Here is a 26,704-nt window from a genome sequence, read left to right as displayed (position 1 = left end):
AGCAATGCAAATTAGTCTGTAATCTTCGCACATTTCCAGAAAAACAAACAAACAAACATCCCACCCACGCAGTCCTCTAAAATACAGACTGTCTCTCTACCCACCACGAGTTTCCATGAAGCTGAAATTATCAAAGATCCTGATCTTCTTAGATTTTTTTTAACTTGGATTAAATATTATCAGTGTTTTAATTCAGTAGAACTTTACATGAGGAATGTAGTAGTAGATTCCAAGACGAGGAGGGTCTACCACGTAGCCCATTAAAGTTCACTAGAATTTTACCCAATGCATTTCTCCTCCTGTCTAGAGGCAGAATAGCCCTTGGTCTTTCCCATGGCACAACTAGACATGGATCTTGATGGGTCTGCTCACCCATCCAGAAAGAGATGGTAGCTAATGTCACTGAAGCCCACCCACAACTCTTGGGAGATTGCAACCCACAGGCAGAACCCCACTGCAGCATGCTTCTAAAATTAATACACTTTAGAAACTAGTATGCAAACCAAATAATGATTCCTCTTGCTTACCTCTGGAATGAGCTGGAAAATCGCATTAGAAAAGAGAGTGCCAATGGCCAAGCCCACAAAGTAAGTTAAAACCTTGGGGAAATATGACTTCTTTAAGAGGGGAGTTAAAATCAGTCCCAGAAGTGATGCCAAATTAATGATAGTCACAGCCAGGAACCCAAATCCCCAAACTGTGGATAAACAAGCAGAAGTATAAAATATTTTAGTATAACACTCATTTCAGGCTGTTTGTGATTTTTCTAACAGCTAAATTGTCATGGAATTGGGAAAAAGAGCGATTCCCTGGTTGAAATTATACTTCACAAATATAAAAATCTTAAAATGCATAGCTACTTAAGATGCACACCTGCAGAAAGGAAGTATCTGGAAACAGTCTTGTACTACCATATTAAAAATGAAAACTGTGGTAGCATAAGATCCGGAATAGCCTATCTGCTGCTAGTATAAATCAGGTCTCTCTACAATCAGTGAAGAGTAAAAATTAAGGTTTAGGCCAACAGTCAAAGTATCTATAGCGTAGACAGACATAAGACAAAACTTCTTACTAGTCCTAGAGTTAGGTCCAATTGTCATTTACTCCTAAGGAACTCCAAGATAGAAAGTCTGCTGTCTTAGCTGTACTAGACCCCAAAATCCTTCCTGATAAAGGATGACTCCTTCAAATCATCCCAAGGTATTAACTTTCTGTTCTTAACACTCCTCCTTCTCTAATTCAAAGTAGTTCTGCTACCTGAAAACACTGCCCACCACTGCTTATCAAACAGGTGAGGAGGGACAGCTCATAGTAGAGACAATTATAATAGAGAAATGAAAGGATGGACGCATGATTTAGGTACACAACATGGAAAAACCTTTCCTAAGAAGTGTCAAATGCACCAGGGTTCATCATAATTTAGCTTCCTTCACCATAAACCTAGTCTCAGATTTTTAGAGTTCAGGCACCAGGACTTGTACAAAGCCATAGCATAATTATTCTGGAGTCTGAATTATAGGTTGAGGGCAAGGGGGTTGTTGTTGTTATTCATAAGCATCACGAAGTTGTGCCTCTATGTATGGCTACTGGTTTTCCCAGTGACATCTCAAATCACTCTGAGTACAGAGAAAAGCTTTAAAGGTTGCACTGAAGAGGTCTACAATGCTGCCCCTCAAGTGATGCCACAGAACCACAAAGTTATCCACATAGACAGTGGGTTTGTATATAAAAATTAGCCACAAAAAATAATCAAAGCCAACACAATGTTGGCTATACGAGAACAGCTTGGTGTAATCCAGGAAGTTGCATCATTATAAACTTTACAATACGTATGTTACCTGCTTAGCAGAAACTAACAGATCAGATTACGATCTGCAGCCCAACTTTCCTGCAACACAGTTGGCAAACACACTAAGCTGGATTCCTCACCTGCAACTGGGGTGGTTCTACTTTGTTCACATAGTGTAACAATTTTTCTATATAATGAATTTGATATTATGTCAAGAACAGAAAGCATTAGAAACATTTAAAGCATTTGCAGAAGGTAAACCAGTGCCAATTAGAACATTTCATTTACCATTTTTAGAATAGAATAGAATCATAGAATCTTCATGGAGTCGTGATTAAAAAGAATATCTTCCTTGCATGTATCAATATTTCTACAACAAACTACACCATCATCTTAAAATTTATCTTTTGTGCTAGGTGAGATTAACTGAACCTCTTTTTCTATGAAAGCTTTTCAGGACACTTTTGTTTAATACTTAGCATAGAACTCTGATCAATGGCTCTGATCAACGACACACCTCTAGGGTTGAACACAACACCAACAACTACAACTAGTAACAGAATTAACTAGGCTATTTAGCACAGGAGTATTTTTAGACAGAGTTTTTCAAAATCAAGGACTGGAGAGTCTGTGATCTTTACTGACATGAAAAAACTTGCTTCTTTGGAGCTAGTATAAAGCACAAGGAACCAGGACTTTTATGTCTTTCCATGTCTAGTTAAGGGACTCATCTTCAAATTGTCATGTCAGGTGAACATATAGTTTCTGTAACTTGAAGGTTTCACTGTGTAAGAAAAAATATTTTCTCAATCTGTTAAACAGCCCAGAATTTTTGATCGACAGAGACAGAGAGAAGGGAAAAACCACACAACTACATATAGGTAAATTTACTAAGCTACACAGGTGATTAATTTCCATTAAAATAAATTACAATTAAGCTTGTAAATATCTTTTTGAAATCAAGTCTATAATAAACAAACAGACTTCCAATGCCATCACAAGTCAAAAACCACTGTTTACAGTTTGGGATTAATATAGAAGCACAAGTGTCTTTCACTTTTATATAAGGACAACTCTGTGCAAAATGCGCATCTTAAACTGAGTTAACAAAATAAAAATTCCATTTATCAGATGAGAAGCATTTAGTGTACTTGCCCAAATTACTTCATCAGACACAGGAAATTAGAACAAGTTTCAAAAATTACAATACAAAAAGCCAGTACCAATTACTTTTTACAACAAAAGACAAAGAGGATAAATTTATGAGTTGTATGTGTAAATCAGTGGATGACAAAAATGATAGGAGAATGGAGTGGAAAACTAAGCACAGAAAAATAGGTTATTCCCAAATTGTGAGAGAAGTTCTCACAATACTATTATGCTTCACTAACCAATGGTCTAACTTTCACGCCGGCACTCTTTGTTCAGAACAACAAAACATACCAGGACACTTAACTTGAAGTACATGTTATACATGATACAACTTCCACCATTTTGTATGCTTAATGCAATGGGAGATGTCTCATAACATACTAAAAGGACTAAAAGGTCTGTAAAGGACACATGCTCACAAACGGGGACATATGTAGTATACCCTTTTATCATTTAAAAAAAAAAAAAAAAAAAAAAGGGGGGGAAAAAAGTCTTTCTCCTTCCTGATTTACCAGAGATTACGGGTGCCAAAAGACATGTGGTTTTACTTTTAAAATTCTGTCCTAGATCTGGATGGTCGAAAGAACTCAGGATTTTACATATTGACACTTTGTTTCTGATTTACTCACCCAAAGTGGAAGAATAAAAAAGAATTAAAGTTATTAAATAACCTCAGACAATGAAAGAATAAATTAAGTATTAGCCATCCCAGACATTCCAAAGATCCTGCAATGAGTCTCAGTAGTATGGGGACTAGTCTAAATTAATTAAATTTTAAAAGGAATAAAACAAATCTAAGATCTTTCCTATACGTTCTCCAGGAAGGTACTCCTGGGCCTTGTGGCAAACTTTTCTTTGAGTTCAGAAGGGCCTGAAGCGCAAGAAAAAAGATTACTCCATAATTACACAATTACAGGAAGAGGTACTTCCAAGAAAAATACCACAGATTGGGAAAAAAAAAATAAAAAGGTACAAAATTCTAAGACAACCAATCTTGCCAAAGTTACTGCATTATGGACTGTATTTCACAATATCAGGTATGCACTGCTGTCTTAAAATTGGTTTTATTCACTAGGACTCCATCCACACTAAGATTTTCAAGTCTCCATGCACCTCAGAAAGCTGGCTAGTCTGACTTCATGGATCAGAGAAGACTGTTCAGGACGCACACTCTCTTCCCTGGAGACTGGTGGCACAGTCAGTTTTTGCCAATGACCACTACTCTTTCTGTCTCTAGAACTGTGTCCCAAACAGAGAGACAGCCAAGATACACAGAGCCACAGGAAATACAAAAAAATAAAATGGCAGGACTGCAAGTAAGATGCCCTCTTTAGAACACCATTACTCAGCATTGTTCCTTATAAGAAGTGGGGACAACTGTTTTGGGCCTTCCTGAGGCAGGCTCGGGTTCTTCCTGAGCCCTGTCCTGGGATGAAGATGAAATACGGGTATGAATACCTTTCTGAAGCAGCAAGCAGAGAGCAAAGAACCTGTTCGCCTTGGACAGAGGAATGCCACTGGGCATTTCCAGCTATTTCATGCAGCTCCCTGTTACCTTTCAGAAAAGCAACAAAGGAAAGGACATGAGTGTGCTCCTTAGGTCAGCTAGGTTAGATATGAGATATAAAAAACCCCAAGGAAAAGGGACATGCTATATGCTGCCTTTTAACTTTTACTCTGCTTCGGCAGCATTTTTTTTTAATTGCAAGTAGCTGTCCCATAAAGCTTATTGTACTAATTTCTTCTGTATGTCTCGTCTGTTCGTATTTTGGAAGACAGAATATTGTTAAGCACATGCGAGTCCCTGGGCAGAAAATTCACATAAGCAAGCTGGAAACATGCATTGAGGATTTTCCTTCATCGGCAGTAAGTGAAATCAGCTGGTCTCAATGCTACCACAATACAGATTCATTTTGTGATGGGATGGGGGTGTGCATAAATCAACATCTGCATTTAGCACTGGGCCTTTCTGTGAATCTCCCTTCAAAATAGGTACCACTATATGTCTCAGCCTTATAAGGTTGTGGTTTTAAAAAACCTAACCATGGGCCTTACAGATTTCTTGCACTGCAGCCAAGGGAGGGGCAGGAAGAAGACTGCCTTGCTTATCTGGCTACTGGACATTGCTTCTGAGCTGTCAGGATAAAAGAAAAACAAGAGGGATGGTCTAAATACCTTAGGAGGTTAACTATAGGTCAGACTTTCCATGTACAATCTACTTAAACAGCCCCAAACAAAAAAAAAGAGAAAGAGGGATCCTACCCTCTGGTGCAAATATTACAGACTTCTTGACAATATGTGTCCTCATATGGTATAAGCAATCTAGAACAACCATGGTAAACTGATGCCACGGTTTCAGTGATTAATCAAATATAATTCTAACTATTTACTGACACAGCTAAGTTTTAGGAATGATCTCTAATTCTTAATAAATATTATCACATATAAATGTGATATCCAAGCTCAAGATCAGCGCACCCCTATGAGTAAGAAGGAAACCTGCATGGGTGAACAAGGAGCTTCTGGAAAAACTCAAGTGGAAGAAGGAAGTTTACAGAATGTGGAAAAAGGGTCTGGTCACTTGGGAGGAATATAGGAACATTGTCAGAGTACGCAGGGATGCAACAAGAAAGGCTAAGGCCCACTTGGAATTAAAGCTGGCAAGGGATATCAAAGACAATAAGAAAGGCTTCAAGTACGTAGAATCATAGAACGGTTTGCGTTGGAAGGGACCTTAAAGATCATCTAGTTCCAACCCCCTGCCATGGGCAGGGACACCTCCCACTAGACCAGGTTGCTCAAAGCCCCACCCAGCCTGGCCTTAAACACTTCCAGCAGTGGGTCATCCACAACCTGCTTTGGCAACCTGTTCTACTGCCTCACCACCTCACAATAAAGAATTTCTTTGTAATATCCAATCTAAATCTACCTGCTTTCAGTTTACATCAGTAAACTACCCTCCTTCAGTTACACCAGTACTAAAAGGAAGACCACAGAAAATGTGGGCCTGCTGCTAAATGAGGTATGTGCCCTGGTAATTGAGGATGCAGAGAAGGCAGAGTTACTGAATGCCTTCTTTGCTTCAGTCTCTACTGCTGAGGCTGGCCCTCAGAAATCCCAGACCCTGGAGACAGAGAGAGAACCTGCGGAAAGGAAGACTCTCCCTTGATCAAGGAAGATCAGGTTAGAGACCATTTAGGCAAACTTGACGCTCACAAATCCACGGGCCCTGAGTGCTGAAGGAGCTGGCAGATGTTATTGCAAAGCCACTCTCCATCATCTTTGAAAGGTCATGGAGAACGGGAGAGGTGCCTGAGGACTGCAGGAAAGCTAATGTCATGCCAATCTTCAAAAAGGCAAAGAAGGAGGACCTGGGAAACTACAGGCCAATCAGTCTCACCTCCATCCCCGGAAAGGTGATGGAACAGCTCATCCTGGATGTCATCTCTAAGCATGTGGAGGAAGAGAAGTTTATCAGGAGTGGCCAACATGGATTCACCAAGGGGAAATCATGCTTGAACAATCTGATAGCCTTCTATGATGGCACGACTGGCTGGGTGGATGAGGAGAGAGCAGTGGACATTGTCTACCTTGACTTCAGCAAGGCTTTTGACACTATCTCCCACATAATATCCTCACAGGTAAGCTTAGGAAGTGTGGGTTAGGTGAGTGGACAGTGAGGTGGATTGAGAACTGGCTGAATGGCAGAGCTCAGAGGGTTGTGATTAGCGGCGCAGAGTCTAGTTGGAGGCCTGTAACTAGTGGTGTTCCCAGTGGTCAGTACTGGGTCCAGTCTTGGTCAACATATTCATCAACGACCTGGATGAGGGGATAGAGTGCACCCTCAGCAAGTTTGCTGATGATACACAACTGGGAAGAGTGGCTGACACAGCAGGAGGCTGCGCTGCCATTCAATGAGACCTGGACAGGCTAGAGTGTTGGGCAGAGAGGAACCTAATGAAGTTCAAAATGGGCAAGTGAAGGGTCCTACACCTAGGGAGGAATAACCCCATGCACCAGTACAGGTTAGGGGTTGACCTGCTGGAAGGCAGCTCTGCAGAAAGGGATGTGGGAGTTCTGGTGGACAAGCCGACCATGAGGCAGCAATGTGCCCTTGTGGACAAGGCGGCCAATGATCTCCTGGGGTACATAAAAAAAAATCACGGCCAACAGGTCAAGAGAGGTCATCCTCCCCCTCTACTCTGCCCTAGTGAGGCCGCATCTGGAGTACTGTGTCCAGTTCTGGGCTCCCCAGTTCAAAAAAGACAAGGAACTACTGGAGAGAGTCCAGCTGAGGGCTACAAAGATGATCAAGGGACTGGAGCACCTCTCTTATGAGGAAAGGCTGAGAGAGCTGGGTCTGTTTAGCCTAGAGAAGACTAAGAGGGGATCTCATCAATGGTTATAAATATCTAAAGAGCGGGTGCCAAGAGGATGGGGCCAGACTCTTTTCGGGGGGGGTGGGGGGGTGGGCAGCAACAGGACAAGGGACAAGGGGGACAAGGGGCAACAGGCACAAACTGGAACACAGGTAATTCTGCCTCAACATGAGGAAAAAACTTCTTTAATGTGAGGGTGACAGAGCACTGGAACAGGCTGGCCAGAGAGGTTGTGGAGTCTCCTTCTCTGGAGATATTCAAAACCTGCCTGGATGTGTTCCTGTCCAACCTGCTCTAGGTGAACCTGCTTTGTCGGGGGGCTGGACTAAATGGTCACTGAAGGTCCCTTTCAAACCCTACCATTCTGTGATTCTGTGATTAATCAGAATGTTATTAACAATAATATTTCAAAAGTTATGAAAAACACTGCTGTATCTCTGCTCATAAATACTGCCATTAGGCACCTGCTCATCCAGCATCCTAACTTTTAACTTTAATTTAGCTAGTCTCTTGGAACAATACATTTACTTGGAATACTGAGACAAATAAATAGGCCATTACATATTTGATCCTGTAACTGTCAGTGCAACAACTGACTTCATTAACCAGCTGAATCTTCCCTGTCCTACATTTTTGTACTGCACTGTACAGTTCTGTGCACAATGAATACAGAAATAATAGTGAGAAAAATAGGAGGAAGGAATATTAAGGCTACTCAGCCATTTGATGATATTCTATATGGAGGAGGCAGCACAGAAGATGACATGAAAGCAGGAGTCGGAGTTTGGAAAGAATACGCGCATTTTCCTCAGTAAAACAGTCACTGGCTTCCCTGATGATGGGGGATTCCCCCACCTGCAAATAATTCCACTCGAATGTAGTCCCATTTAATATCACCTTGAGTTGCCTTGATACATACACATCCTGCTAAGTCTGATTTCCCACTGCAAATCACCTGCACAAACTTCCCTTCAGTACTCCCATCTTCTCTCTTATTAACCAGCTCTTAGCGAGAGACCTTATGCTTCAGGGCACAAACCATTATCCAAATAAAACAGGTCAGAAAGACTCTTCCTTTAATGGACAGATTATTCCACAACTACCTACTCGGTTCTTCCTCCTTTCCCCAAAATACTTTGAATAGGTCACTGTTAAGAGACAGGATATTTGTTTAGATAGTCCGCTGACCTGAAAAAGCATTTGAAGTTTATGTTCCCACTTTACAAATATATCTTCCTAAACAAGAACTCCTGTGATGTATACATAAATGCTCACTATTCTCCTAAGAAAACCCCACTCCAGTCGCAGTATTAATGCAATTAATATTAACTAACCTTGTAAAGAATGTGGTTTAGACGTATCCTCAAAGTTTTCATGATGATCACATGGGTGAAAAATAAGCTGTTGCAAAACAGCAGGACATACTGTAGAGAAGCTTGAATTTGATATGTGGCTGTTGTTTGGTATCCCATGCAAAGAAAAAATTTCCTCACCAGTCAAGCACTGTAATAAAAAAGGATTTTGCCAAATTAATATATTAATGCAAAACCAAAAAATAAGCCATACACTAAGAAACCCAAGAATTACAACATGAAAATACTGTAATGCATTTTCAAGGAAGTGTACACAGTGCATTAAAACACTCTGATGGCTTAATATGAAGCAGAAGTGATTCAAAGAATTTTAAGTAAGATAAATCACAAATCAATGAAACATGTTTTAAATAGACATTTGCAAATCTTACGCTCTCTGAACCTGAACAGTTACACCTTACAACGTATTTGGAAAAATAGCTTCAAAGTAATTAAAATCTCATGTAATTACAAAATAATTAAAATTAAATGCAGACCAGATACAGTTAAAATCTCAGTGACTGAGTGCGTCAGAAAATGATTGGTAAATCAGTGACTCACATAAGTGTAATGTAATTCATGTAAGCGACCACTTCTACTTTACAACAATGCTTCTCATTTATCACCCCCAATTAGCTGTTTAAAAATGGTCTAAATGTTATCAGTGCTCAACATTCTTAATTCATTTTATAGTAATAATTGTTAACAGCAAACATTGTTTCATAAAACCATCCCGGACCCCAATGAGATAAACTCTTACTTGTAATCTTCACTTTGCCTTCGGCTCAGGACATAACAGTATCTAATGGGTCAAGGATAAAGGTACTTAGTGCTAAACTAGGACAGGGGCAGGGATGGTTGCTCTGTTTGTTATTTTCAACAAAAAAGATAAAAGACAAACCACGAAATATCTTAAAACGTACATCTACAGAAAAACTGAGTATTTTTATATGAAATGTTCTGTACTGCTGAAGTCTTTCATCTAACACTTTCTGTTTATTCACATTCATTATTTCCTACAATGATCAATGAGGAAAGAGTGTTCTTTTTTGGGAATAAACAAAAGTGATTTGGCTTATTGCTGTACAAGGTTGAGTCTCGAGACAAGTCAAATGTTTTCCTTCTACATGAGACATCAAGTTAGGGCTTAACTCTCTCTGTAGCGAATCTCAGTGTGATTGCAGAAGCAGAGCATTGGAAGCCTTAGCAAAATAAAAACAAAGGTCATTCCCTGCTCTTTGCAGTTTTGCTAGCCTTCAGATTCCATAGCACTTCTCCAATAATTCAAGATTATTATTTGTAAAGCAAATTCCTTCTAGAGATAAGCCAAAGCAACTGCAAGTCATTTACTTCAACAGAGCTGCTTCCACTTCCATTAATAAATATTTTTCTAATACTGTCCAAAAGGTCAAAGGCTTGCACACATCATTTGAATGTGACTATTTCTGATTTAGCTTGGAGGAAGAGAACATGCAGACCAATTCAAGTGACTTCAGCTAAATTACATCCTTCCTCTTTAACAACTCAGTCTAGCAGAGCACTCAAGTACACGCTTGAACCTAAATAAATAGAAGCATAAATTTTTTTAAGGCCAGGAGACCTTGAAGACTCAAATATATACAAGCGATGTGCGTGTACTTTCATCTTCCAATGTCAATGCTAATGTCAAAGTATCACATATAAAATAAATATAGCTTGATAACAGAAAATGTTGTGGTTCTTTTTAAAGCCTGTTGCTCCATGTAATCTCAATGGAAGTAGTGTACAGAGAAATCAGCACTGAAGATACAGTCTTTAACATACATGAACCTCTGGAGCTTTCTAAACTGGTTACGTGCCTAATCATTTTACCGCTAACTCTGCATTATGGAATAATGTAAAATACATGGCTAGTACGTCCAGTGTGAAACAAAGAGAGGATAGTTGAGGTCTGTAGGAATATTCCTATACAGTGCTTCTTGTATTAATGGCTTATAGAGCCATTTCTGGAAGTCTACAGTGAAAAGCCCTAAGAAAAACAAGCCAGTGGGAGCTGAGAATTCATAACATAACTATCTCTAAGAGAAATAATCTTTAACTATCTCGTTCCTAGAAACACCGAATGGATTACTACTGTTTTAAAATACTAATATATTCATATTAATATTGGCTTACAAAAATCCAAACCATGCTATAGGTAGAAAAACAGATTACGGAGAGAAAATAAACCAGACACAGCATGAATTAGTAAACTTGAGACTTCGGCTACATACAAACAAATAAGAAGAAATACCATTGGACAAGAACTCTTTTATGTAAGGATGAGAAACAGCATTTTATTTAATTACTATTATTATTTTGATCAGGGACAATCCTAGAGGATAATGATTCCTATAAATGATTCATTGGTTTAAGCCACTTCATCCTCTCAATAAACTGCTACATACATCCATGAGCTAAAAAGCAAGCTTGCATGAGTTCACTGACACAATTAAAAGGATTAATTAAAAGATTAAATCTATTGGAAGCCTTGGATTGGAGCAACTCATGTTTGCACACTGCAAAACTCTGCATTTATCTTTGGAGGATAAATACATTAAGACATCCACACTGCTGTAAAAACGCAAGCTATTTATTTTGTAAGACTGACAGATGATCTCAGCCGAAAGGAAATTCAGCCTCATGGAACAGGGGACTGAGAACAAGGTCCTGGCTCACCGAGTCTACCATCATGTCTGTCCCCTGCTATTCAGTAAGCCTTGTCATAGCACTTAGGTGATGGGGCTGGCTGTAATGTGACTGTCACCCAATGTTTAACAAACAACTGCAAAACAGTATGACATAACTGATCATGTCCCTGAACAGTTAAAAAATACTTTTAAAAATGCTTTAATCAAAATTAGGGAGGACTTAAATCACTAGAATTTACACAATTACAAAGTATTCAGACTTAAAAAAAATTAAACCATCAACTGGGTTATTCAAACACACGTTTACTTTTCTCCTGGTAAAGCTCTTCCAAAAATGATTGCCCAATATGGCATTATTTTTTTAAGACGTTAAATGAAACAAAGTGACACCCAACTATCTAGAATCTCTTTACACCAGTATCTTTATAAATGAAAAGCAGATGCCAGCTGACCACATCCTTTGAAGGAAAGGATGGGATAACTGGTCAGATAAAAATAATGCGGAGAGGACCTCTAACTGCAAAATTAACAAAAAATGCTACAGTACCAACCATCTTGTAAATGCTTTAGTCCCTTTTCTGATCTTCTGTCACGTTCTTGTTTTTGCTCTACCTTTGTTTTATCCGTAGCTTCCACGTGTGAAGTAGTAAGATACCCAACAGCAACCTGGACTGCAGTTTCTAGATGTTTCCAGATTAAATACCAGCCTAGCCCACACCAGGGCTGAGCACTGGGCCAGACAGGAGCAACAGCAACCTGTCTGACCAAGCATTTGTTTTTTTTTTTACTTAGCCTGAGCCTGGATAAGGCAAAATAGAGACATATGAGTATGTCTTCCTCAACTTACTTGTAACAAATCAAAGCATCTAATACTGATGTGGTGGCACCTTTTTGTCACTCAGCACAGGTAAGAACTGGATTCTAGGAGACGACCATGCCTTCAATAACCAGCACTCCATGAGAAGTCATCAGACCAGATGAAGCTGCTTGAATACACTGATGTGCTTCAGGGATTTCACACACACCCTGACATGCTTAAGGCAGCTGTTCATGCTGGGAGCTGCAAACTGTCCATAAATGCTGAAATTTGCTGAAGATATTGTAGAAATAACACACTTGGCAGGTAGAACAAATAAGCCTATTTAGCTTATCACTGGCCAGGCAACATCAGATCATGGTGTTGGATCAAGACTATAAGCCACACTCTGTCAGGGCATTTCCCCTTCTTCCAAAAAGCACAAGTTGTAACTAGTGGAACACTACCAAAAAAGCCAAAATCAAAGCAGATTTTTGGGTTTTGACTCATCTTGAGGTGAAAATTAAATCTGATCATGAATGTTAATAAAGATTTTAACTTAATTTTGTCCAAATGTTTTGTTTAAAAATTAAAATGCATTACATTAAGGCACAGTATTCAGGAGTAACATCTAGACTGGCATAAATATAGATTTAGAGAAGTCAAAGAAGGAAACGGGAGCATGATTTAAGCTGATTAAGTCAAAGCACAAAATAAAGGTGTTGTTAACAAGCTATCTTTCCAATGCTGACTTACTTTCCATGTGTTTTTTGACTAATACTTTTGAGCATATAATTTAATCCTGCTACATACACGTACAGCTATCATATTACGATGAACCCAATGACAAAAAATCAAGTATAGTTTCATGTTTTTATGTCTTGCTAATAATGTAAAATACAGAGTGAGTAAGCATGCCATCATCTATTATATTGAAATTGCTAATTTTATCCCTATTAGTAGGACAAAAATGTGTTTGGATTCCACAGTAAAATGTGAAAAAACAGCAGTGACCAGTATTTGAGTTTGCTCAGTTACTACTTACTTCTCTTGACAGGAAGTCTTAGCTTATATATTAATAAACGTCATACCAAAAATTGAAGAGCAAAGAAAATATAAACACAAAATCAAGGGAATTATAAAAGTGCATGATGAAAGAAAAAAAAAGAGACCAAAAGCATAAGGAATTGGAGACAGTTTAATCAAAAATTCCAGAACAGTACTCAAAAAAATTGTTTTCTTTTTTGCCTCTTACAGGAAGAAAATCAGCATCTTCATGAACATCATAGGACATAAGTTACCATAAATGCCTACATGAGTATATGTTCAAACACCATCATCAACAAATTAAATCACTTTTTCTTCTCCTCAAGTTATCCGGTTATCAAAGTAAAACAGAAATCAAGCATCCATCTTCTTCTGGCTTGCACATCCAAACTCATTCAATCTTTAAGAGAATGGATCAGCTTCTGGTGGATCATTGTTATGAAAGAAACACTAAAACTAAACACTAATACTGGGACAAAACCAAGAGAAACTGTTCCTTCCTGCCACTTTTTGAATTGCTGTATCACCTCTCCCTTACAGATTAGCTCTCCACTAAAAACTACTTCAGGCTTGGACAAGAGACTCGCTGATAGAGGAGGGCTGTGTTATCCTGATTGGAAGAGAGGCCTATGAGTCAACTCACTAGGTCTGGACACTGAAGTTAAGAACTGAAAGTCTAAGATAAACCTTGTTTCCTCCTACATCAGATATTTGTGGAGCCTGAACGAACAATTCAGGTCTGAGAAAGACCTGAATCATTCTCCAGATGTATTTACTTTCCTCCTTTAGAGAACTGGTAGACCTTAGGCCTCTGGTGCTTTCCAACACACAAAGTTAGATTAGGCCACTTTATGTCTTCTGTCATAACCAGTAGATACTCTAAATTATCAGCTTGTAAGCACAAAGAGTCACAGACTTTGAAAATGATCCCGTCTGATTTACTTGGTATGAGTATGCATTTCCATGCACTACCTGACCAAGGTCATTGATATACTTAATATCTATGAGGGAACAAAAGCCAGGAGGCAAAATGCACTTGCTTAAATGCATGCACTAGCTGATGGAGCAGCCATAAAGCCAATTTTAAGAAAGAATAGAAGTAACTCAGCAAAAAAGTATACACATTTTAGTGTGGTACCCTAGATATTATTCAAAATGGCCACAACTAGAACAGGCCTGTAAAAAAATTTGTTTCAGTTAAACTTCAGATGACTTACGAGGAACACTCATTTAAGTGATAAGAAAGAGCATTACTTTTTTTTTTCCCCCTCTGTAGCTTGTGCCAAAGCCTGTGTACGAGGGCTACGTGCTTTTGCAGAAGGAAAACCTGAAGGACTAAATCTACTCATTTCTACGCCCTTTTAAAGAAAGGTCCTTTTCATAGCCATATTCAACACTGTAAATTTGTATTTAGCATGTGTGGCTGGAAATGTTTATGTTTTAAATACACTGTGCTGGAACAGCGTTCAATTTGTGAGATTTGAAAGCAGTGACTCTGGCAAATACTGCCATGCTTATACTGAACACTACATTGATTTCAGTAGCATTAACTCCCAATTAAACCTCTGGTAGCGGTAAAGATATTAGCATTGCACTCTTTCTGAAACAAACGGAGCTCATCCAAGGTTTGTCTTCTTCACAGAACAAGCAAAAGAACTACTACTACAAATGTTAAAAAAAAAAAAACCTCAAGGTCCCAAAACCATGCCTCTTCTGTTTTTCAGGGAGTTGAACCAAACCAGAGCAAACAGTCATCCCTGCTTTCCTTTCATTTTTTGTGATTTTGTCCCTGATTCCTGAGTGTAAGGAAATCACCATCCTCAAAATTCCCCTTCAAGGAAACAAACTTAGTCTAGGACACTACAGAGATATGAAATTATCTCTGTACATAATGTACATATGTACAGTGATGTACATAGCTACATATGTACAACGTACATAAAAGTAACAATGAACTCCGAGTTCTGTATGGAGACACTAAACAGTAAGATTTTTCATGAAAACTGGTATTACAATGATATTTAGTCAGTAAATTAAACATCATTTTAAACAGTTTTTAGTAGATGCATTGATGGGTGTACACTTTGCACTCAACTTAGAAGAAAGATGTGAAAGTTTCTGAAAAAGGTTTCTTTACACAAGTAGATCTGTCTATAACCAAGTTTGTGTTATTACATGACAATTGTATTTTAACAAGTCCTGAAGATTTGCTTATACAACTCTCAGAGGGAAACACTAGCTGATTCTTGCACACTTTTTGCTGTTGCCCAGGTGTTATTTACCCAGGAAAAGTGCCAGTTTAAGAGCCGAGCAATGAAGAGGTAGAGTTAACCCCACGGACAGGGCACGGCAGCACGCAGCAGCTCACTGATGGATGGCAGCTTCTCCCCTGCCGCGAACCGGTCTACACCAGTGGACCAGTACCTTTACCCGAAACTCGGGCCCCGCGCCTCAGGAGAACTCTGTTCCCTCCCTCCCTCCCCGCTTCAACGTGAGGAAACACGACGGCGATGAGATTTAAGAAACCAGGGAGCTGCCCACCCCGCCTCGGCGCCCTTGTTCCTGGACGTGCTTTTCCAGCCTAGCCCGCGCCGCCGCACCCGGACAAACCCGGCTCCCGCCGCCACCCCGCCGGGGGCCACCGCGGTACCTGGTTGTGGTGCAGGTGGGTCAACGGCAGCACCGCATCCAGGGCCGGCGCGGCGCCCAGCTGCCGCAGCAGCCCGGAGAGCTGCCCGGCCGACAGGCTGTGGTTGGCCCCGAAGACGCGCAGCACGTCGTCGGCGAAGGTCGCCGTGGCGCCCCGCGCCGCCGCCGCCACGCGTGGGAGCATCTCCAGCCCCGCGGGACGCGTCGAGTGCCGCTGAGGGCCCAGCACGTCGCAAACCCTCCGCGCCGCCCTCCCGCCGGCACCGCCTCTGCCCGCGGCTGCCGCCCGGCCCCTCCCCGGGGGGGTGGTCGTGGTGAGACGGGGCGGGCGGGAGGGCGGCAGTGTGGCAGTGTCCCACGGCTCCGGACGGGGCGGGCGGGAGCCCTGCCCGCCTTTCGGTCGCCGCCGCGGTGTCTGGCTGCTGACCGAGCGTTCAGCCGAGTCCCGCCGGCCCGGGGCTGGGGGCGGCCGCAAGGACTCCCCATAACCCTGTGTCACGACAGAAGGGTGGCAGGGGGCTGCCCGGGGACGGCCCCACGCGCGGGCAAAGGGGGAAGGCTGCAAAATTCCTGGCTGCTGCCAGCCCTGGCCCAGGGTCACAAAACCATCAAGACACGTCCACAGAGGAATGCAGTCTTTCCCGAACTGCCCCAAGAGCTGTTTCCAGACGTACCCCCTGCCGAGCTCAGCCCCCCCCCCGCCTTCCCCACCTCCCCCTGCCCGGGCCCCGCAAGCCATCCACCTGCTGTGACCCGTCACACACCCGCCCGGTGGGATAGTCGAGGCCAAGGTCCAGGCCCAGGCCCCGGCCAGGCGCGCACACCTCAGCAGCAGTATCTCCGCTGTCGAGCCAGCTGGACCTTGGAACCAGGCGTTCGGCAACTCGCTTCTCTCAGGCCCCCTCCCTCCCTCCCACAGGTTGAGACACTGATTTGTGCCTAGTCTCCCTTTTTTAGGAAGGTTTAATGCACACCAAAAAAAGGCATGTGATTTCATGCATCCTCGTTAACAAACAGAAAATTGTGACTGGTCACAGGCATATTCCTGAGGGCTGTCACTCAAGTGGTTTGTGATAAAGGTCCTCGTGTTTCAGCACAGCTGACAGGCAGTAGCAGCTCCGGTGAGATTTGTACTATTAACAAGTTATCCTGTAACTGCCCGTTACAAAATTTCTTCTATATCCTCCTAGTAGGCAGAGATAGCACATTTTTTAAATGATATATTTTTTTAAACATATTCTCATTTAGACCTCTGTGGAACTGTGCTGAATTACATGAGCTGAGGCACTCGTCCCTGATTCCAAGTTTCCTGAAACCAGAATTTTGCACTGTGCATGCCAAGCAGTCTGGGTAACAGTACAACAGAGGCGGCATGGTTAAAGATACTTCACAAGCAGTGCAACTCATTTGGCTAAATTCTTCATAAACAACTTCCATACCACAATGCACAAAGCACCTAGCAGGAAAAAAAAAATGCCAGCAGCGTAACCCACTACCAGCGGGGGGAAAAAAGAAAATAATAATAAAAAAAGAAATCTAGAGCACTACAATCATGTAAATTCTACTATTGAAAAATCTAAATCCTAAACATTACTCTTTCTGAATTGGAGCCTGAATAGCTAAGATACTTTCATGCGTCCCTCGTAATTGGTTGGTGGCAGCTAAAACAGCCCCGGCACAATTTAGTTGCAGGTTGCTGCAAATGACAGTCCCCATCTGCACTGGTTATACCACCAGCCGTGGCTGGAGATGCTCCACCCTACCCACCTCTCCATTTATGTGTGCGTTTTGGGTCTCTTCCAGAGAAATCAACATAAGATTTCCCTTTGCTGCTAAGGGAATCACAACATTCTTTAGGCAATTACGTCAGTAGCAGAACCGACACCTCCTATATTTTCTTCTACAGCGTGTCTAAGCACAGCTCTAGTAACAGTTGATTATTGAAGACATTCTGAAATTTTAAAAAGCCCATATTTGAAAAGTGCCTTATGACCAGTAGATAAACTGGAAACAACTCCAAACTGGTTAAATCAGGTAAATCAAAACAGGTTGCTGGTTGCATTAAAAAGATTTCTCAGTGCTCTGTTGCGCAGGACCAAAGGGTTAATATCAAAATTGATTATTTTAAGACTTTCTTTTATCAGTAACAGAAGTATAAAGGATTATTTAAATTAGTGTAATTAAACAAACTCATATTTACATTAGTTCTTAGGCCCAAATTTGCATAATGCTAGTAAGTTCAAGGAATTCCTGGATAATTCCATTAAGAGTTATTCTCTGTTGCCAATCCTCTGCAGAATGAAACTCCTGCTCTGAGAGATAGCCAAAGTTTTTCCTCAAGGAGTGATGCATTCATATTGCTCTAGTTTAAAAGAAAAAAAAGTTTCTAAACTCAGTGTTACCAAAAAAAGACTGCAAGAGCTAGAAGGGCATACTAACAATAAGGCCAGACATCATGTACCTTTCAGATTGCCTATATAACACCTGAAGGACTACTCCAGATTGTATCTATTTTCTTGTCATGTACAGACCCAATCAGAAAGTTTGATCTTTGTTCATGTCAAGACTGATAAAGCTCAGACAAATACATAACAGAGCCAAATTCTCCTTCTCAAACTGAAGAACAATCTGTTTGTACAGTGTAAATCAAGTATTTCCCGACAGTACTTCATGGTCCTGATTCGCTATTGTGTTTTTTTTCCTGCTTTTCTTACAGCCGTGTAATGTTACTGTCACATTTAAACCACCACAAGGTGCCAGCACACCAGATGGTGACTGGCAGTGGGCAAGATGACACATAATCAGCTTCTCCAATCTTCTAAAGGGCCAAATCCTCTCTGAAGTGGGTTTCTCTTAGGAAATTCAGTGAAGCTGTAGCTAATTACATCAAAGCTAGCGTGATTTGTAATTGTATGTATTATTTACTTATTTCAAAGTCAGAAGAACCCTCTCTGTTTATTGTCATTCATACCAATTGAAATAAACCTATTTGAAAATAGTTGTCATATTATAATTCTGTCATTTGACAGGTAAAATAGACACACCCATTCCTTGTATTAACATTTCCTCTTTTTTCCTCTTAACTCCTAGTTGGATTAACTATCTAAATGGGATTAAAAAATTATATCCTGTAACTAAACACTCTTGAATTAAATGACATACAGCAATGGATATTTCTAGGGAAAGTATCTAGGTAGGTATGTAAAAATATTGGACTGACACCTTTTTTCATGTATTTCCCCTAAATAATTTTCTTCACTATGGTAAGTGAATTCCCAGCAGCTCTATTTGTTCATTTTTAACTTGGCGAGGCAGACTCACTCACAGCCACTATATTCTAACCTCCAGTGCCTCACAGTCAAATAAATTACAGATTAATAGCATGCTAAGATAGATACTCAGTTTTCAGTATTGCCAGCTCACAAATCTTGCAGTTCTCCTCAATTCTGTGCTCTTGCAAATACTGAAAGGAAATTCAGGGATTAAAGCTCTAGGAACACAGTTAAAGGGTACTGTGAAGACTGAAAACCACAGAAGCCAGACAAAAAAAAATACTGTTTGGCTTAAAAATCTTATAATAAAAAAGCCTGAATCTCAATCTGCAGATCTTGACTCATTTTTAGAAGTTTGCGTTCATAGAATGGCACTAGAAATATATCCTCATCCTTATAATAGAAAAGTCTCTGAAATCACAGAATTAAAAGGAATGTTTCCTTTAAGGCGCATTGGCCAAAATACCTCATATTGGTACAGTAAAGCATTTAAAGGGAAAAGTGGGATCTCAAGTTTTACAAAAGAGGTTGACTCTGTAATTTTAATAGTGATTTACAAGTGCTAGGGGCATGATATGAACGTCAGTGAATGAGAGGTATAATGGCATTGCTATGGTAAATCAATCATAACTTGCTTCTTTTCTGAGGCTGCACTATTGGTACAGTTTGCGTATTGTTTACTCTCCTGACAAGCTTGGCTCACACAAAAGGTTAACATTATGCAATAGATTTCACCCAGCAAGAGGTATTACTTGTTCTACAACCCTCTACTAGCCAGTTCATTAGCGCTCTCTGTGAAACTCTAAACCACCCTTTTTCTGAATAAGGAATACAATCCATTCGCTCCTTAGGACTAAATATTATTTAAGCAAGTATCTTTAAAACCAATATCTCTATAATAAAATATCAGATTATATATTATTACTTGAAAATATATGCAGTAAAGATTCTAGAGATATTTAAAGATCTTCAACCACAACCAGAATATCTCTTTAATGGAGATATGCAGATTAAATTATCTTTAGTTCATAGCTGCTCATTAGAAAACTAAGATTAATAAAATTCTGCTGACACTTTAGAAACATTATCTGTCCCCACCTTGTTAGCATAGGGTCAAAACTATCTAGATTGCATTTTCAGTGTCAAAGCTTAAAATTGTTTTGAATCTAAAGTTTTGGCCTAGGGCTATCTCTAATTTTCAGTTGGTAAACAGGCTTCTAACTTACAAATCCAGTAACTGTTGGGCTACAGCTTTGGATGGTAAGAAGTGAGCTGGTGCCTGGAGAGCTGAGCCAGCCTACAGCAGCTGTGGGTCATGATTCAAAGTACCCAAGATAGCTGTGCTGAGAGATAGGAAGTAATAAACTTTCTTCAAAGAGAACAGTATTCACTGTGAAGACCTTGCATTGCTCAAAAAACCTTTACCAGAAGAGTCATGTTCTGGGAAACATATAGGTCTTTTGCAATTTTGAAGAGAAGAAAAAAAAAAAGAAAAAAAAGAGGTTTTTAAGAAGCAGAAAGACACTACACATTCTCATCAGTAAAACTTCATTTTATAAGAAAAGGGAAGGTTCAGAAGTTTGGAGCTCTTTTTCAAGGTAGCCTTATTTTGAACTGTAGCAGTACACAAGAAGAATTTTTACATTTACAAACTCAAACATTTCAGCTATTCTCCCCAAGTCTTGCAGACACATTTTGAAATTTAAATTTTCTATTGTTCTAAAATTAGATCAAAACCAACCTTAAAGTCTCAAAATCATTGATGAAACAATTCATGTTTTTTAAGAACATGCCTAATAATGACCTCTTACCTGGTGATGACCTTTAAATCCGCCAGAGGATTCCAGGGGAGGGCCAATACATGACTGAAAGCTAAAAGCCCAGATTATATTGACATATCTGCACTCAATTGTATGTATCTAAAGAACAAGGGTTGCCACAGAATAAAGGAGAAACAGTCATATGTCAATATTAGTATGATTAGATAAGCAGAGTAGTGTCAGCAGGATGTCTGAGACACAACATGCTGGCGTTGTATTTTACCGGCTGGATTCTGCAGGGATCAAGATGAACCCTGTGAGAGAGCAATGCTAAATCAGCTGCAGGAGTAATTTAAATTTTTTCCTTATAATCCTGTAGGGTGAAAAAGTAAGTAGAATTTCTGGGAAGGGACCAGAACGGCCTTACCAGCTCCCATTACAGGACCCAGGAAGAAAACAGTTGTTCTGGACACTTTTCTAGATCAGTGGCCTTCAATACATCAGTCCCTTTTCTCTGTTGCTTGGAAACACAGCTGCTAAGCATTCAGTCACTTCTGTTCTACCCACTTACTTAACATTGAAATTTTAAAAGTTCAAATTAACAGACAGTCCTCCAAGCCTGCATGAATTCTTAAGTATGTACTGCTGCCATGCCAAGTTTAAATTCAGGATACACTTAAAACTGTGGTGCTTTAATCTATTAAATAATATCCCCTAAATGACAAAGTTTTAAAATTTGAGAGATGGCTCTCAGTCAAATATTAGTTCAGCCATTTGGGGCATGTTACTTGAACACAGAACACATCTCAATTTTAACTCTATCCTGAATGTATTTTTGCGTCTAGCTGCAGATACCTGCAAATAACAAAGTGTGTTAACGTGACTGCAAGACCAGCAACATTATCACAATGGAACACCAGCGTTGCATGCAGTTCATCACAGCTTTTGAACTCTTTGTACTTTCATGAACTGATTACAAATATTTATAGCCTAGCTTAATACTCAAACTCTGCCTGGCAAGAAAACAGGTTTTGTTTTGTTGAAAAGTATTAGAAAATACATTTTCTAAAACTCTCATAACTCATAATTACACTGTAAAATACAGACACAGAATGCATTTGAGGCTAGATAAGAACTAAACAGGACTGAATATTCATACTGATAATCAAAACATTCAGGTGCATCAGATGTGACTTCAAAAAATGAAAGAGAAAAGGGTATGAACCCTTACATATAGGTATACATATAGGTATTACGTTGCCTACAGACAACCTGATCAAGTTTGGATTTCATACATGCCAAGGTGAAGCTTCTAATACCATACAAAGAAGGAGCACATTAGATCAAACCAAAGGCAGCTCCTATTTCATCTCGAGGTTATTCAAATAAGAAGCATTACATGTATGAATTATTATGGCCTTAGTTCACACAACAGTGGCATCCATTTCCATGCTTATTTCACTAAATATGAGTGCGCATAAAAGACAAACAAGAGAGGTGTTTAGAATATCCTACCACTAAATAATTTATAGAAAAATCTTTAACGTATGCAGCCAGAGGTACAAGAACACCCATAGGCTATGCACAGCACTCGAAACCTAGTGTCTGAAGTATCTAGTAAAGAAAGAAGAAAAGAAGATTATATTCAATGTTATTGTAATTAGAACTTGCAAATTTTTTAAAAGTTATCTTAGGAATCTGAAAGCTATTAGTAACTTATGTACTTCAAGTATTTTTAGAATGTTTGTCCCCTATAGTAGAATATACACAATTCAGTGAAACAGAGAGCTCTTACTGTTTTTGATGTTCTGTACATTTTCACAAAGGTTGTGGATGCATCCAACTTAAGGGATTTAACTGACTGATGCTTGTGTGCTAGAAGTCAGTGGAGTAGAATAAGCCCTGCCACAGTGTAATGCTGGCACTAGGTCTTCCTTCAGCAATTAGAGCAGAAGGACCAAACAAATACCTGTTTCAGTTACATGGGTAAATCAAGAAACAGATTCAATTTATGTAACAGCATGTTCTAGAGCTCCCTAGAATTTATGGGGGAAAAAGCCCCTCTGTGAAGATTCCTCACATGCAGAAAGAAACAATACTTCCAGTAGCAAGTAGCTGTTGAGCAATGTTCATTCACTGGTTTCTCCTTTCTCTTCACAAAATATTTTCTAGCCAAGCAGAATATTTCAGCATCCACCCTTCCCACAGTGCCCTCTTTTCCAAGATGTGTCCTCTGTTGAGCAAAGTATGAGAGAATATACAAAATTCATATATTCCCTTGGCATTCTCACTTATCACTAGAGGAAAGTTGTGTATACGCACAGTGTCATTTCTGTATTATTTGACTAACATGTCTGCAACAGCCCTTGGCAGTATGAAGCATAAGTGTGAACCTTCTCTCACTGGTACTCGAAGTGCCAAAAAGTTAATGAAACAGGTATTTCTGACAAGCAAATATTTAATGTTTATCTATCTAGATGGGGGTGGTGATTTTCAGATTTGAATGCTTGCTGTTTATGTAAGAATTTTCAATGCCATTTGTAACTTCATCATGGCTCATCTGTTTTAAGAGTTTTATTTAGTGATGGAGTTGGAAGTAACAGCGTGTATGTGTATGTGTATGTGTGAGTGACTGCAGATTCTTTTCATATTCAACTATTTTTGCTTTAAAATCTTGTAGTCTCATTTAAGTCTAATGCCATTAAGCCTAGTTTACTGAGGTAGGAGTACTGCCAGCTCTGCTGAGTAGTCTTTATATATAATGTGTACAGAAGGCCAAGGCTGAAGTCATGAATGTACCAGAGCACTGATTTTAAAGGAGTCATGAATTTAGAGAACCAGAAAGGTTCTATGACAAAAAAAATGCTTAAAAAAAAAAAAAAAAAAAGGGTTTTGGAAGCTGTATGTTAACTTATCATCAGTTCAGAATACTAGAAAACCTCCACAGAAGCATTGCCTTTGTTTGCCATAACTCAGACATGGAAAGAAGTGACTCAAAACCTTAAAAAGGAAAAAAAAAAAAAGTGAGGGGGGAAAAAAAAAACCCAATCAAACAAAAAATACCACAACCTTCTGAAGTATTTACTATCAGTTGTGGAACAGAAAGTGTTAAAATAGCTAAAGGATAACACAGTACAAACAGTTGACAGAGAATACTTCCTGAACAAGTTACAGATTAAAAAAAGAAAAAAAAAAAAGCTCAGGGATTTGCAACTGTGGGTCACAAAAAAATTTCACAAAAGAAATCAGACAAGTAGTTCAATACTATTAACTTAAGGAAGCTGGCTGCATAAGTGTTCAATAATTTTACATCTCAGTTCACACATTGGTTTCTTATCATCCTAACTCTAAAATGCTCTAGAGGATTTATAGTCCATTAACATTTTTAAAGGTCTTTGAAGACTAAATACATTATGTTAAGTCCTTTGAGTCAATTTATGCTCTTCTGGTATAAATCAGAGTTGAATCTTTCTGGCAAAGCAGAACAGAGGATGAATGAGAATCATGATTTACAAGTCAAAAATTCAGAGAGTCCACAGTCTCTATTTGCTTGGCCTACAAAAAGTGTCCTACCAAGCCAGGCCAGCAGGGAGAAAAGAAACATAAAGAAACAGTTCAGGTCAGCTTGTTCCCTGTTTTTGTGAGCTTGTGAGGCACATGTGTGGACACAGCATGTTTCCAAGCTCTAGGCTGCTGAAGCAGACAATAAATAGCTATAAATGAGGAAATAGCCTCTCTATATCCACCTGCGCAGCTGTTAAGTATACCAACATGAACAGATTATAAAATTATTCCTAATTATTCAAAAATAATTCTTATTTTTAGCAAATATGGGAAGAACTGAAAAACTTAGTGAGCAAATGCTAGTAACTGTAAGAGAACCAATTAAAAAACCCAAATGGCATTAAGCAACTGCCCCAGAAATGGTTCATTTTGGTGGTGAATATAGATCACCACACGATAGAAGAGCACAGCACAACCAGTGAGAAAGCTTGTAAGTAAACAATTATCAGTCTACTGCTTGACACCACATAGTTGCTGAGATTCCTTACATAATTGCTGGTGGTTAGTTATGATTCTTTAGGAAAGAAAGAGTCACCATCTAATCCTTATAACTAAATACAGTTTCAGTCCTCACTGAAGGGCAACTGAAGCAATAGCTTAACAGCAATAGGCACCTCAAGCATGACCTTTGTCTGAGAATCTCAAGAACATTAAGTTTAACAAGTTCATCCTCCCTAAACCTGTAGGTGAAGGATATACCACGTTAGTTTTTACAGATTGGGAAACTTAGAGATAGTGAAGTTCAATGATTTAAATGCAAACAAGTATATGGAATCTACTTTTTTTAACTCCCACTGCACACCGCTCCCTCCTTGTAAAAACACTATTCAACAAGGGCAAGGCTGTGTATAGGATTAAATTCTTAAACAAGAGAAGCAGAAATTTGCTCAAAATTTGTGAGGCATGTTAAGCACTTTACCAAACCTTTTTTTTTTTTAAATAAATTCACCTTAGCACGCAGAAAACCCTGATTTTTAAGGACACACTGTAATTTTGTTGCTTGGAAGTAAGGAAGTAAAGTTAAACATTGGTTCACAATAACGTCAGAGAAGCAATAGTAACTCCTATTTCTAGCAACACATTACTTAACTGTGGTAAGAGATGACCCTCCCTAACTGTTTCAGACTTTCAGCTGATCTCTTCTGTAGGGAAAGCATTCATCACTAACACCTGTGAGATGAATGGCAGGCAAAGGATTTCACACGTGGCAAAGGTGCCACGTCACTGAAATATCTGTCACCAGGTCAAGTGCCAACTGCCCAGAGGCCAGATGAGTTTTCTTCCAAAGACCAGCTGAAGCAGAGCATTAAAACATGATCTTTGGATTTCACAGCATAGAAGAAATAGGAAGGGAAGGATTTGGAAAGCATCAAATAACTATTTGGGGGGCAGGGAAGGGGGTGTCGAATCTGTAACTACATTGCAAGAAGAATCCAAAATTAAATAATGGATCTCAAGTGTCGTCCTGCATTTCAATTTTTTCATGCTTTTGTCATTTCCAACATACTTACCGCAGTAAGAAACGTAATGGTACCAAGTCCTAACTTAACCACTCAGACAGTGTTTCAGAAATCTGAAACAATCTCACACAGACTGGTAACATCAGCTGTCCGAAACAGAAGTGTTTAAGAGAGCAAAAACAGCCAACATATCCCTACAGTGCCCATTACAGATATCGTCTCAGGGCTAGTAGGCTCAGCATTATGTACGACCTTATTCTTCTCAGATGTATACAGAACATTATTAAGGACAGATTCATTTCATTGTATTGGTATACCTTCTAGTACTTTCATGTTCTAAATTTTTAGAGAATTTGAACAGTATTGCCAAAGTATCCTACATTACATCATTAAAGACCCAACAACACACACAAGTTTTGCATTGTAAAATTATCAATTCTGTGACATTTTTGGAATTTCCAAGGCCTAAACCCTTGAAGTGCTATGGAATGTCATACATGCTTCACTCTGTAAGAGTATTTTATTGGCATTTTTTCATTAAGAGTTAAAATTTTTGATGTCATGAAAAACTGATCTATAATTTCAGAATTATAGATCAGTTATTAAACATGCAGCACAAATTCAAAACGGATTTGCCTATCTAGGTGACTGAAAGTAACATAAATAAAATTCAGGTAATTTAGTGATGAGTATACATACCTTTGCTTATGGAGAAGAGATTCTGTCACATCAGCTAATAAATATTATGTACTTAAATACTTGCATCTCAATACTTGCATCTTCTCAGACACACTATTTTCCTTACTGTTTATAAA

At 39.4% G+C, this 26,704-nt stretch overlaps 1 protein-coding gene across 2 annotated transcripts in view; it reads right to left on the bottom strand.

Annotated features, from left to right (window-relative positions):
- Nucleotides 1-16,118, bottom strand: part of SLC39A8 (solute carrier family 39 member 8) — a 28,025-nt gene extending 11,907 nt beyond the window's left edge. Inside the window, exons 1-3 of one of the 2 annotated variants that reach the window (XR_010071284.1) lie at nt 15,835-16,118; nt 8,655-8,823; nt 528-697 (exon numbers count right to left, since the gene is read on the bottom strand). Coding sequence is in view for 1 of the 2 variants with exons in the window: in XM_063336380.1 (XP_063192450.1) it covers nt 528-697; nt 8,655-8,823; nt 15,835-16,017 (522 nt within the window). In the remaining variant the exon portion in view is untranslated. The remainder of the gene's footprint in view (nt 1-527; nt 698-8,654; nt 8,824-15,834) is intronic. The other variant, XM_063336380.1, reaches the window with a different exon arrangement.
- Between the last annotated feature and the right edge of the window lie 10,586 nt (nt 16,119-26,704).

Source organism: Chroicocephalus ridibundus, chromosome 5 (assembly GCF_963924245.1).
Source record: "Chroicocephalus ridibundus chromosome 5, bChrRid1.1, whole genome shotgun sequence".
NCBI lineage: Eukaryota > Metazoa > Chordata > Aves > Charadriiformes > Laridae > Chroicocephalus > Chroicocephalus ridibundus.
This window is presented reverse-complemented; position numbering and strand designations above follow the sequence as displayed.